General features: G+C 43.2%; 1 protein-coding gene across 1 annotated transcript; it reads left to right on the forward strand.

Annotated features, from left to right (window-relative positions):
• Positions 1–232: 232 nt before the first annotated feature.
• Positions 233–13,836, forward strand: PAG1 (phosphoprotein membrane anchor with glycosphingolipid microdomains 1; the record flags this gene model as incomplete). Its single annotated transcript, XM_082014986.1, has 6 exons — positions 233–357; positions 2,744–2,795; positions 3,336–3,432; positions 6,331–6,926; positions 11,442–11,501; positions 13,441–13,836. 6 exons carry the CDS (start codon positions 233–235, stop codon positions 13,789–13,791), a joined length of 1,281 nt encoding a protein of 426 aa, XP_081871112.1. The 3' UTR covers positions 13,792–13,836.
• Between the last annotated feature and the right edge of the window lie 704 nt (positions 13,837–14,540).

Raw genomic sequence — 14,540 nt, forward strand, 5'->3', positions numbered from 1 at the left:
AAATCTCTTTGGCTGGCTGGCTTGTACTTGGAACTGTTTTTTTGTAAGATCTGGATTTGAAAATCTCTCCAGCCAGAGCTGTAGCTGTCACATTCACTATCTTCAAAACTTGTGTTAACCTCTAATGGTGTTCTTCTTTCTGCAGGAACAGAAGGTGCACGCAGCACAGATGCCAGCCTTCTCCAAGGAATAACCTCTTCATCCCCAAGTGACGCCAGCCTCTACTAGTACCATGGGGCCGGAGGGTAGCTTCTTAGGCAGTGGACAGGTCCACGTCATCCTGTGGGGAAGTCTGGCAGCCATGACAACACTCTTGTTCCTCACCTTCCTCATCTTCCTCTGCTCCAGCTGCAACAGGTAAGGCTCAGGAGCTTTCAGGCAGTAACAGTTCTTGAATCAAATAGTGCAGGGATTGAAATAGGTTCACTAAGTTAGCAAGAAATACTGAGGACTTAGGTACAGAAATTTAAAAAAAGTACAGTACAAAGTCTGTTTTCAGAGCAAACCTGAATTTCAACAGTTCTGTTCATTCTAAAATCGATTTTTTTTTTCTTTTGCTGGGAAGGAAAAACACCGTTGTGTTTGGTAGGTGCTTTCTCCTAAGCTGAAGCCTGGAGCGCAGGTGGACACTCACTGTTAGCAGATCACACCACTAACCTGAAAATGAGAAAATTAGGTGGGCTGAACAAGACAAAAAAAGTATAGGTAAAAAGGAAAGGAAAATGATTTCTATGTATTTCAGCTTTGCTTTGGCCATTCCTGAAGACTAGGGAATTGATCCTGCCGTTCAAGCCAAAACGAGTAAGAATCAAACGGTGATACTAATTAACGTCTTGTACTCGTACCTTCTCCATAAGAGGGTTCAATTTCAGCACTACAGGCACTTCTACTGACTTTGTTTATTCACGTTTCAAGGCCCCTTCACACCACGTAAGCTGAGCCCTGCTGACGGCACAGGGGAGCTGGGCAGCCAGCGCTCAACCCACGGTGCCCTTCCACCAGGTCGGGTGGTGAGACCCTTCACGATGAGGAGCGGGACTGCTCTGGTCCGTATCGCTACATTTTGCCGGCATAGCTCAATCAGCCAAGCGTAGGGGGGAAAAAAACAACCTATCCATAACTTAGTACAGCAGCAAAATCTTTGGTTTGAACCCTTATGCCTATAGAAGCATGTTCTTCCAGCCGCTGGTCATTGAGAGCGTTGAGGTGGCTGTGCAGCCATAAAATACACTATATTGGCATAAGGTGTGTCTACAGTGGAAGGCCCTGTTCTTCAGCAGGATTTCTCTAACGCCCACATTGCAAAAAAACAGTCGTGGGCAAGACCAGTCCCCAGAAGTTGGTTGAAACCCTAAAAAGCATAAGTTGGAACTTGTAATTTCATGTGAGTCAGGAGAAATGCTTTCGTAAGCTGTTAGGTGATATTTCAGTATCTTCCTATTCATCCCAGTTTCCTGTGACACCTGTGTAAAAGTAGCAGAAATAGGGGTTTTTTTATTTATTTAAAAGTATAAAACTTATTTTAAAAATTCTTAAGGCCACAAACATTGCATTTAGGTACCATGTTTTGTCTTGTAACACTCCAGTCCTTGAAACATCTCTAGAAAGATGTTTTTAAAACAGACTCAAACCACTGAGTATGTCTTTGCAGTTATACAGATACATTGTCAGAAACTATCTGGTGATGCTGTTTAATAAATTCTTGTGTTGCTAGTCTGGAAGCAGTATTTTTTATTTCAGGTCATTCTGTAGGGCAGGTTTTTTATGCGTAAATGCAATTATGTAAAATTTCTTCCTACCTTACTCTTCAAAAATAGTTGAGGACATGGAAAACTGAACAAAATCTGCTCTTTCTAAAATGTCAGAGTCAGAAAAACTTCCAGAGAAAAAATTAAGTTTTGGTAAACTTTAACTCTGCTCTGCATTGGTGCAGCCTTACTTGCTCTGTTTTCTTATTTCCCAATTAGGTAGAATTTTAACAGTTGCTAATGAAGGAAGTATGGTGCATTGCAGACTTTAGAAGAAGCACAGATTTCATATTGTCAATATTTTCTCACCTTTTTCTTGCCTTTTCATCTAGGGGAAGGACTATTATTATTTCAAGCCCATAGTGTATTACAGTATTTCAGAATAAGAGCTGTATTTCCAAAATGGTAAAAACTGGAAGTGTGATCCATACTTGAGTCCTGTGAAGTACCCAGTGAAGCAGGATTCATTTTAAAATGAAGGCCTCTGCTACTATGAAATTTGTAGGCCTTCTTGAACTGCTTATGCTTATTATTAATTATAACTAGCATCCTGAGTGGGAGTAGGCTGCCTTTTGTGGGTCTTTTCTAATTCTTCATGGGATAAACACCTTTTACTGACACAGTTTAAGGAACTCCCCAGGTAGTCTGATACCAAAACATGTATCTTGTGTATCTCTGACCATTTCAGGTATGATTAAGTTCAGGATAATAATATTTTTGATTATCATTAGTTGCTCCTTACTGTGGTCTTACGCTGAACGAGAAAAATGTGGTACCTCTTCAGATATGTTTATCACCACCCTGCCTCGATGGTGACCTTACACAAAGGTCATACCAGTCCCTGTAATAATTTTCTATTTTCAATATATAATTCTATCTTCAACATTATTGTGAATCACCATTCTGTTCCCTGCAGGTGTGTAACATCTATTAATGATTGGAATTTGTATATTAGCATTATCTGTAGTAACAGTTCATACATCTGTTTCATTAAGGGAAAAGAAGGCCAAACATCAGAATGGAGATCATGAAAATCTGATGAATGTGGTATGTATTTCCTTCTGGCAGCTTGTGTCTGTCTTGTGGTTTGTACCAAACTCCTTGCAAAATACTGCAGATCAGAAAATAGCTCAGGAATTTGGAGGTGATGGAGCAAGAGAAACTTTAAAAGTTGCAGAACAGGAAGAGGAGGAGAAGTTGTGTAGACCCCAGCAATCTGCACTTTCTCAATGTTCTTTCTGCCACTGGTGCACTCAGGATCTCCGGCCTTTCTTTCGCTTGTTTGCAGCGCAAGCGCAGTGGACCCATTGTCATCTGCTGTCTTCTCACGGGTTAAAGGCATGGTAATGTCTATTGCCATAAAGTTTGGAAGAAAGATGACTCTGGACATACTTACATTTATTTGTTTTAACACCTGTAAACACAGGCACCTAGATCTTTGCGTCTAGTCAGCATGGTTTGACTCTCCTGCCCATAGTACCTGTGAGTCAGAGCTCCCCAGCTCAGAATGAAATTTGTCGCATATCTATTTGTGCAAACATTTATTCCTATCCAACGGTGATTAGATCTCACTAATTTGTGTTGCAGCCTTCTGAGAAGGAGGTGTTCAGCCACTCGATCACAAGTTCAGCTACAGAGCCCCCTCCGAGCAGCGACCAGAACGGGGCACTCAGCAACGGCGAGGGTGAGTGCAGCCCCTGCGGGTGGGACGCACGGGCAGCGCCGGCCCCTTGCACACAGCTCCCATGTTAGCTGGTGATCCCTCGAGTCGCAGGTTTCTAGCTATCAGCTTTCCAAGCACACGGTCATGCCATTTGTCTGACTGCCCTGCATTTCCCTCTGCTCACCTCTGGAGGTCTGGCACCAGATCAGCGGCTGTATCGCAGGGCAGCGGCTGGGCATGCAGCCCTCCGGAGGGCAGTCAGTCCTCTTCGCACAGGACATAATTCACACAAAACTTATGATCAAGTTAAAAAATGCAATGAACACGTTTGCCTTGCTGGGAAGTCAGTAGCCCATCCCATGAAGATGTTGGCATTTTAGGCTGCATCTCTACTTCCCTGCTGGGCATACACTGGCAGAGCCCTACACCCCAGCTCCCAGTCCTCCACACCAGCCAACACTGGGAAGGTGTTAAGGTCCTCCTCTGGGCCACCAATCTACACCTGCAGATTGACCAGGCCATCAGGCAAAGGCTGCGGCATTCCCCAAGCTTGGACTGCTACGAGGTTGGGATGTGACCAGAAGATGCAGTTGTACCTCAGAGCTTTACTCCTGGAGGCTGTGGAAATATTGCAGGTCCTCCCTCAGGGACTACAGCTTTGGATCAGAATCCCATGCTGTGCAAGGCTGTCGCTTGTATTTTTGTATTTTAGAAAACAAGCAACATAAATAGGCTTCTTTTTTCCCTTAGTCTTTGGTTTGCTGGACACTCAAAATGATTCACAGTGAAGTATCATTGGAAAATATTTTACTTGGCTGCACCTAAAAATAAACTCAGTCTCATCTCAGAGCCACCAGGAGCCAACTGTTGTCTCCACACTGGGCACCAACACCATGGGCTGTGCTTCTCATCCCCTACCTCCTCATCTCACTGTGCAGCCAGAGGCTAAGCTACTCAATTTTTACCCCTCAGAGACACATATCCAAAGAATTTTTAAACTTTGTTTTTGCAGCTAATCGCTGCTCCCATCCATTGGCTTGTTGCGTATGTAGGTGTGTGGCTCACCAAGAGACTCGATGCGCAGAAGGGAAGCATTTCTCTTTGCCACAAGTCACCACACACGCAGCTGTCAAAGCTGCTACTAAAAGGAGTGCTGTCAACCAGCAGACAGTTTTCAGACTGTCTGATATTACTCAGCTTACACTCTGCATAACAACCCTTCTGAATAACAGGAACCAATGTGCTTTGATTCCTTATTTATACTTAATGCATTCTTTTTGTTAATCGTTCTTTCTTTTGCTGTTTCTGCTAGCCTTTTGAGCACGGGCAGGGTTATGGAAGCAGCACCATCAAATGTTGGGGTTTTTCCTTTACCCAACCAGCCAGCATTGTGTTTACCTATGCCAACCCATTATCTACGCCAACCCTTTCTGTGTCACTACCCATAACCAAGGAGAAGGCTGAATTCTCATTACTCCTGATTATCCCCCGAGGCTGAACAGGGCGAGTGCTCTCTGGAGCCTGTGGCAAAGCTCTGCATAGCACACAAATCCCTGAGCAAGCACCAGAAGGGTTCCAGCTTCTCCAAATGTTCCTCGGGAAGTCTGCAGGCATCCTGGGTAGTGACTAGGACACTTTGAGTCCTAGTCAGGATGCAAAAGGACATTTCCTCCTATTCCACCTATTCCTCTCCAGTTGTATGCAAGAGCCAAGTGAATGGAGAATGATGTTTTCCTTTCCTTCTCCTCCCATCTCCCATTCAGACGGCAATTACCATCTCACACCTCCAGTTCCATCCTGAGTTTTTCTGTCAGGGTACGGCTCCCTGCGGGTGCTGATTGCGTGAATCTGCGTGCCCTGAGCACAAGAGAAAGCAACGACCATGGCAACCACCAAATCAAGGGTCTTGATTGCTTTGGCGACACTTTATGTCACCATGTCAAACACACCGAAGGCAATGGAAGAACAGGTTGATTTTGCTGAGCGAGTACCACAGGAACTGCACCAAGAAAAGTAAAGCTATTCAGAAGCGATTTTTCAAAGAAATGGTGTCACGTAAAGTTACATACCATATACTACCTGAAAGACGCTTCTGTGTGCCCATGTGTCCATCCCTGAATGCAGGCAAGTGTCGCATGTGTGCACTCTAAGATAAGAAGTCCCTAATATCCTCTAGGGACAGCGCCACTGACCCGCTTCTGGGACTTAAAATAACATGTTCTGCCTAACGCTACTTTCTGAAGTCTAGTCTCCTCTTTTGTGCATATGGCTGGCTCGTTAGTAGGTTGTCAACCTACATTATGTGCTGCGAGACTAAAAGAAGTATGGCATAGCCTTCCAGTGAGGAGCTTCTGGCATAGCGTGCAGCGAGGCTGACTGCGGCAGGGCTGAGAGAAGTGTGAGTCAGACGAGAATTTGGCCAGCATGTTAAACAAGGTGAGGGCTAGGTAGGGAGGAAGGAAGAACGCTTTCCTTTTTGACTCCAAAGGATAAAGAGATGGAAAGAGGATTTTTAAAGGCACTTGGTTCGAGGCCTCCCACCAGCGTTCCCCATCTGAGGCGCCTGAGCGGACTGTAAGCATTCAGTATAACCCAGTACAACTGAACATCCATGCACACCTGCACCTACCCACCCATCCCCTCCTCTTACTGTGAATGCTGTTGCTATATAATGTGACTTGCAGGTGCACGGAGTATTTAAGGTATTGTGAGAAAGATACGTTAACGGCAGAGTGCAGAAATCTCTGTCACGGAAACCTTTTCATAAACAAAAAGCATGATGACCACTAGATATTTCTGGGCATTAGTATCATTTATCCCTTCCAATGAGACACAAAATCAAAGTGATGTAGAGTACCAAATCACACTCACCTTACAGTTACACATTTGTTTTAAATACTTCTTTATAATTTTTTCTAGTGCTCTCAGAGGACAGTACAACTGCCTGTATCCAGCCTTATGAAGAAGTACAGACGTCTGTCTCTGATCTGCTAGAACAACAGGATAGCCTTGGAAAGTCTATAAAATGTCACCAGAGCCGGGAACTACCCAGTATTCCCCCTAACAACGCCATGGAAACCATCATCTCAGCTAGAAATGCAGAAAATGATCAGGGTCTTGGAATGGAAGGGCCTTATGAAGTCCTGAAAGACAGCTCCTCTCAGGAGAACATAGTTGAAGACTGCTTGTATGAAACGGTGAAGGAAATTAAAGATGTTGGAGCAGTAGCCAGCATGGAAGGGAGCCGTAACAGCAAATCAAAGGCTGCTTTTACGGTTTCTGAAGGTCAGAATCAGATTCCCGAGTGCAGAATTGAATCAGCAGAATATGCATCTGTTGACCGAAATAAAAAAAGTCGACAAAGTGCTAATTCAGAAAGCCCTCTTGACAACACACCAGATGTAGAGGATGAGCTTCCCCCTCCGGTACCCATGAAACTTCTTGATGAAAATGAGAATGTGCAAGAAAAAGAGGTGGAAGAAGAAGTGACAGAAGGAGCAAGTAAACCAGAGAAGGTAAACCTTGTCCAACAGACAAATAATGATAGAGAACATATGGGTGGGAGATGATTTTTTTTTTAATAATGCCAAGAGAAAAACCCCAAACACTCCAGGTGATGCAAGGTTGTAAAATATGGAAATACGAAAATACTACAGTATAGTCTTTGCATTATAGGCATTCTATTGCAGCCTATATTTTAGATTGTTGCAGTATGCACTTCATAAGACTTTTCCCAAATACTACACATTAGAGAAATTGCATAAGAGGCCTCTGCTTCTTTGTTTAACGGCATTATACTTGTGGGAGCTGTTACAAATAGGTATGCAGTGTCTCTGCCATCATCAATATCTTGTTCAGAATCCCCTCCTTGTTTTTTTCTAATGAAACCTCAGTTTACGAAAAGGACAGGGGGGCATTCTTGATGGATGCCCTGACTTTACATGTGTCTCTCTTGTTGGGACACCTTGACTTTGCTGTGCAAGTGTTGGGCATCTGCTCAAAGCCACTCATCTCGTCTCTCTCTGTAGGAGAGAAGGACAGAAGGAGAGAGAGTTTGCAACTGTAGGCTTTTATGTTTGTCAAATTCTGTATGTCACAAGTAAACAGAGTAATGAATGAATGTCCACCTGAAATCATGGCCAAAAGTGATGTTTTCTCATCAGCTTATTCATTCTCCCAGCCTAGTGACAGGTTAGTGGTGAACTCTTTGAAAAATAGAATGGTGACATTTTCAACAAGTTATTTTGCCATTTTTAGTTTTTCACCAGAATTAATTTTAAGGATGCTTTCAGGTCATTGCACAGAGTTTTCATAAACTGTTGAGTTTGCATTTTTCAGAACTAGTTTAGCTAACTTATATTTGTGAATGAGGGAACTGTGATTTTAGCAGATTAATATAATTTTGGCATCTGAGTCATCAAATAATATTAGGTGTTGATGAAAATTCCAAAAAAATCCTTAAGATGCGATGTGACATTTTAATGTAAACATCTACCTGAAAAGTCATAGCAGAACTGAGGTATTGTTACTTGTTTCTGGCTGTTCTCTTATTTGAAGTATTTCAGTAATCCAGGCAGAGGGCAGAAAAATACCTTGTTAAATAACTGACAAACCATGTAACCTATAAAGCACAGTAGAGTCAAAATGAATGAACTGAAGTCGTAATATAAAAATTGTTTATCTGGACTCTTCAGTGCACATTCTTACAGATAACGAGCTTGTTAACTAAAAAATTAAGATGTGATTGTCAACAGTAATCCACCAACACTCCTCCCTCCCAAATTCAGGCCATATGTAATTTCTAATTAAACTTTTAGAGAAACAGCTTTCCGTAACAGTGACATTTTTTCTACCAGGTGTGAAAAGACTTGCAGAAAATCATCATGTTTCCCAGGCACCGATACAAAGGCAAAGCATTTGCTGCTCTGTAGCTCCGCAGCACACTGTGCATACAGTGTCAGTAACTGCAAGGAGTGGGAATTGATTAAAATGGTTCAGGTTTTGAAGGATTAATCAAGAGATGACACATGCAGTCCCCTAAGTGCCAGAAAAAAGGTGTTTGTCTAATTAAAATTTATTCAGAGCTAAAGCCATCCTGAGTTAAAGCTTCGGCAGTATCAGATCATTGCCACGTTCACTGCTAGGTACATGCATTATGCATCGAAGCGTGCGCCTGTCCTGTCCTTGAGAGCTACAGCTGCAGCAGAGTTGGAAATGGTAATTGATGGAATATATAAATGTCATTATTGTTGGCGTTGTGTGGGGAGGTGGTTGCGGGATTGTTTTTCTGCTGTGATGATGATCATTTTTCCGTTTATTTTGCTGCTTCAAACAATGCAGAGCAATGCCTGTTTTTTCCAGTGTGGCAACCAAACCCAAGATGTTTATGGAAATGTATGTTATATTGATAACTCTTTTAGTTAAACAGACTCCATAGGTGTCTCACTTTTGCTTCCTCTCTTCTGAGGCTACTTAGCTGCCTTGCTTAACATCACATCCATATCCCAAACTTTTCAACCTTCTGCCCTGACCCTGATGAAGAGAGAGGTTGGGCTAAGTCGTGCGAGTCTCTCTCACTGCAGTTAGGCTTTGCTTTAGTAGGGCACAAAGAAGGGACAGGCAGGGAGGCTGCTTGTGTAACTGAGCCTCGTACCTGCCAACAGACAGAGACTGACCATGTCCAGGCTGTTTCAGTCTCACCCTGTAAAAGAGGGCAGCCAGGATGATCCCCAGCCCATGCCAGTTCCTGAAGCACACTCATCTGGGAGAGAGCTAGGTGGACCAAGCCAGAGACCGTTCCAGTATGTAACAGCATGAAAAGGATAAAGGATCCTTTCAAGAGCCAGATGTGGGTGAAAATTAATTATCTAAATTGGTTATTGGCCCAGCCAAATCCTTTGGAAGGTTTTGGTGAAGAAAGACACCTTTAATAGCACAAAGCCTCTTACAGGCCTCTATCACCTGGAAAAACTTGGGCGTAGTTCTTCTAATAAAACTGCAGAGGAGGAGTAGTTTTGCTTTAGCTCTTCCTTTTTAATTGAAAAAATGGAAGTGTGGATCTCCTTTTTCACCCAGGTCTTTCCGGACTGAGCACTGGTAGAAATGCTCTCCGTGTGTACATCTGGCTGCTGCCATCTGATTTCAGACTTGTGCAGCCTGAGGATGGGCAAAGCATCCCTTACAAATGCACCAGAGGAGAATGGTCGTCTTGTTCTGGTGCCTGACTCAGGAGCAGCAGCTGAGCCACAGAGCAAAAACTCAAGGGCTATCAAGGAACAAAAGCAAAGTGGAGGGCAAATAAGGACACGTGCCTGTTTGTGTTGCTCCTGTTGAGCTTTCAAGCATAATGTATAATATTGCTAGGTACAAAATGTTTAGGAGTGAGTACTTTTTTCAGTTTCCAAGATGACAACATCCTTTAAAATTCATGTGTCACAGGTTTCACATTTAGAAGAAAGAGTGCTAGGTCCCAGGAAAACAAGAACTGGATTGCCAGCACACTGGGGTATTTTTCAGTAATTGAGTGGGAAACTGTAGAAGGGATCCTGACATGTGGTGCTTATAGGCACACTGATAAGAGAAAATAAATTCACTGAAAAATTTTGCAAGCACATGTTTTTTTTAATGTGTGAGGATGAAATTAGTAAGTTACTCCTCAGCACAAAAAATATCCTGCAAATAAGAAAGACTAAACTGAGCTGTTTGTAGTGAAGCAGATCTAATAAAGGGCCAAAATACATTTTAACTTCTCCTTTTTCTTTTTTTTTTTTTTGTTGTTGTGAATAAACAAACCAGAGGTTAAAGAGCACATTCTCCAGGCGGTGCACAGGAAGCAAGGGCGTTGTTAGGTGTGAGGGAAGCCCCCTGTGGAGCAGCAGGCAGTGCTTTGAGTCAGGGTCTTCATCAGAAGTGCCCCAGGGGTTTGAAGCTTGGTATGTACCAGAAGTAAAAACACCAAGAAAAATGGAAGTAGGAAAGAATCCATTATAATGAACCTCGGGGTGGGGGGGTGGGGAAAGTCTTGTGTGTCTAGTATGTGCCTGCAAGTGGTATTTGACTGTGCTCAAAATAGCTTTACTTCCTCCACCTTGTTCTGCACTGGAGGAGGTCTGAAGTATTTTAGGTGGAGAATTCACGTGAAACTCCAAAATACAGCCCGTGACAAACAGCGCTGGAAGGCTCCCTCTGAATCACTGTGGAGCAGGAGTCCAGCAAAGCCTTCTCACCCCAGAGGGAAGGAATCAGTGCCTTGCTTGCCATAAAAGTCCTAAGACATGTTTAATGAGAGCAAAATGCTTTTCCCCCAATGTTTCATGACCTAATTTCTGCATGATGCTTTACATGCTTGAAGTTAGACTTGATACCAAACCAAGCCTTCCAGCCTTTAGTAACTTTGCTGTGTGAACTAGATCCAGGCAGGTGCTTGGAGGGTTGAGCTGCCCGTCTCAGGGTGGGTTGCAGCAGGTCTTTCCCGCGTTCGCGGTCGGAGGGCTTGCGAGGCGGTGCTGCTGTGCACCTCTGCACAGCTGCCGGATTTCCTGGGGGAGGAGGACCCGGCGCCTCCCTTGCAGCACTTCCAGGATCCACCGAATGAAGGGTGACAATCCTCAGGAAGGTGCCAGTTGAGTGTTATTCTTTTGTCGTCTAACAGTGTACCCGAAAATCACGTGGAAGGCCAACTAGTGTGTCACAACAGCTGACTTTTAATTGTTCAAAAGCCCTTGCAGATGCCTCCTTGCTTCATTAGAAGTATAAAGACAGGGATACAGCAGAGCAGAGTTTGTTTTAACCATTACATTATTTTTGCCCTTTTCAGGTCAGGACAAGAGCAGATACATTAAAAAGCTCTACTAACCTTAGGGCTGTTATCTTCAGAGATGCACTCTGGATATTAGGGATATTAGCTATGTAAAATGGAACTAGTGAGCAAATGACCATAAAATATAATGTATTGATTTAATGGGTTTTATTATAGGTTTCACACTGTTGACTGGTAATAAGCCTTTTTTTTCTTTTTTCCTTTTTTACAGAGGCTTAGTTCAATGTCTTACAAGTCTCGAGAGGAAGATCCATCTCTTACAGAAGATGAGGTAGGTTTCTGGCACAAAATTCAATACTAACTAGAGACCTTTTTTTCAGGCAGAAATTAGCATAAGCTCTGCATGATTAAGCAGGACCTAAGAAAGGTGAAATTTGTCTGAAGGGAAAATGAAAGCCGAAGTTTCTCTGCAGAGTTTGTACTGCCACATTCCTAAAATCAGAGCTATTCTAGCATATGGCTGCATCAGGCCAGTAGGTTAAAAAACTGTGTCAGAAAATAACAGGAAGCCACAATTAGCTGATCGTTAGGGCAGCTTCTTGATTTGGATGATGATCTCTACTTAAGAATAATAATCAGGAGCCTTTTGAAACATGCTCCACCTTCCCCATGAAAAGTGTTTGGGGCTCTGGGAAACAGACGGAAGCACAATAAAAGCACTGGAACATAAACTGTTCTTTAAAATGTCTGTTAGTCAAATAAATTGAGGAGATTGAAACAAAGACAGCAAAGTTAAACAGAAATAAGGTTGCTTGTGATCATTCCCGATATACCCGTGCAATTTATAAATACATTCTCCAGACATAAAAGTAAACACAGACTTGGCAGTGAGCTGTGTGAGCTAATGCGTTCTGCTGGGAGAAGCGCTCCCAGATACTAATGAATAAATTGATCCTTGAGCTGGGGTCATGTAATTTAATGCTGGAAAGGGCTGAAGTATGGATGAGCAAAAAGCCATTTTTGTTTGGTTGGCTGAAATCAGTAAGAAGTAAGAAGTACTGCTATCTGCAATTGGATGTCTCTTTTTCTAAAAAAAAAATAAAATACAGAATTAATGGAAGCAATCTGGTCCATCTGCATCAGCCAGTGTTGCTTAATGGTAATGGACATTTTCATGCCAATCTACTATTTTAATTGGATTTATACAAATCCTGTCACCTTGCATGCTTGGGAAAGTCTTTAAATGTAACAGAAGAGCTATGTTGCAATTGCAGTGTTAGGTACCAGAGAAGCAGGGAGGGAATTTCGGCCGCCTGCCCTGTGCAGGGGGTAGTAGCCACTTGGACTGGGAGAGGGGGGTCACAAGTGGGTCCCTGTCTCGGCACCAGCCCCGGCGAGCCCTGCATGGAGGTACATGCATGGACATGGGCCTCTCCTTCGCCTCTTCATTAAGGGCCACCTTCCTGCACTTGGTTAAGCATACCACCTCCTCAGAGGGGATTTTTGGAGCTAGGAGTGAGACTCCGGCTCCCTCTCGTGTTTATAGTAGCTGAGAGGTTTCAGCCCCTAGCCTCAAGTTCTGATAACGCAGTGACTGGGATGCAGCTCCTCTTTGTAGGCAGAGTTTAGTCAACAGAACAGATCTTGCCTACCAAGGTTGGCACCGACTATTCGCTATTTTCTGCTGTGGGTAATTTATCTCCTGATTTTTAATGTTCTCTTCACGTGACTCCTTGGTCCTGCCAACAAACAACAACAAATAAACACAACAATATAACTGCTGTCCTACTCGGGTGTCTCTAAAAGCAGAAAAGTACCTGCTACCATTAAAAACCCCAAGGATCAGACAGCATCATTCTCCTACACTAGAGCAGCTAAACCTGATCATCCCTTTGATGTCCGTCTCCCCATTGAGCCCAAGCTGGCTCCAGGACTATAGCAAAACTTGTAAGAGCTCCTGCTCACAAAGCCATTCCCTTTTGTCCTGGGTCTACTTTGCTTGCAGGGGATTTATGTTCGAAGAATTTCTACATTTATAAACTTCTTTTATAAAGCATTCTTTTTTGGAAAGAAAATCAGTTTATAAATGCATGCCAGAAATAAAGGTTTTATGAGAAATCCTTCTTTTTTTTTTGTAAGAAGGGATATGTTTTTATTAGATGATCCTGTCTTTTCTTAAGTAACTGACATCCTTGTGGTGGAAGGGGTACATACGGGCACACAAACCGTATGCCATGCTTAAATACTCATCAGGTGTCTCCTTTTCCTAGATCTCAGCCATGTACTCGTCGGTGAGTAAGCCAGGACAGGCCATCAAGGCACGGGATTCTCCTTACACCTGTATTCAAGAAATTGCATCTCAGAGGTCCCCATCTATTTCCAGTGGCCTGTATGCAAGTGTGAAGGACTTTGAGAACACCCTACATACTACCATTGTGCCTCAGTCAGCAGACAGACCAAACGGGGAGCTGGAGCCTGACTATGAAGCTATCCAGTCAGTGAGCCAAGAAGAAGACAGGACCTTGTCTGTGCCTAACACAAACCACGCTGCTCTTTCAGGAGAGAATGACTATGAGAGCATAGGGGACTTGCAGCAGCACAGGGATTTCACCAGACTTTAACTACTCTGGCAGGCAGATTTCTCCACTGGTATTTTCAAAGGAACATGTGAAACATGGAGAGGGAAGCGCTTCTCCTTTTGAGGAATAAAGCTAAGTAGAGGACAAAAGTTATGAAGAAGCAATGTATGTTTTAGCCAGGGTGTGATACCCGCTAGGTTATTCTGGGTGATGGATGGAGGCTCACGGGAAGGGGTACGTCGAGTCAGAATGACAACCAGGACAACGTAAAGGCTTCTTTATTGTTAGCTCCAAGATGACCAGAATTTGGGAAGGAGCACCATGCTTGTCATCCCAATAGGATTACATACCAAAAAGACTGCCTTTACACACAACTCGCTTTTCATTTTAAGAGTTTATTTTATGTCATTTGCTTCAAGGTGTTTTTCAAGCATCATTTTTTATTCAGGTTTGGGCATCCACAATGTTGAGCAAAATCACAGATCATTGCACCTCAACTCAGACTTGCTTTGCAGGGCTGGGGAAGGCATGCTCACTTCTGTGTCTTTTGGGGAGCTCTGTCCACATTCATTGCAACTGAAGTGCAAACAAACAGTACTTCACAAGGGACCTGCTCCAAATGTACTTGAATTAATTTTGTCGGCTTTTTCTTTTTTCTTAATGTCAAGGGCTGTAGAATGTGACTTGCAATATTTGAGATGTGTGCTAATATTTGTAGATTTTTTTTGTTTGATTATTTGTGAAATAATGCTTTAAAATAGCAAACAACACCCTTGGTATTTTTGGCCCAT

The sequence above is a fragment of the Phaethon aethereus genome, assembly GCF_964289735.1.
Source record: "Phaethon aethereus genome assembly, chromosome: 2".
In the NCBI taxonomy this organism is placed as follows: Eukaryota; Metazoa; Chordata; class Aves; order Phaethontiformes; family Phaethontidae; genus Phaethon; species Phaethon aethereus.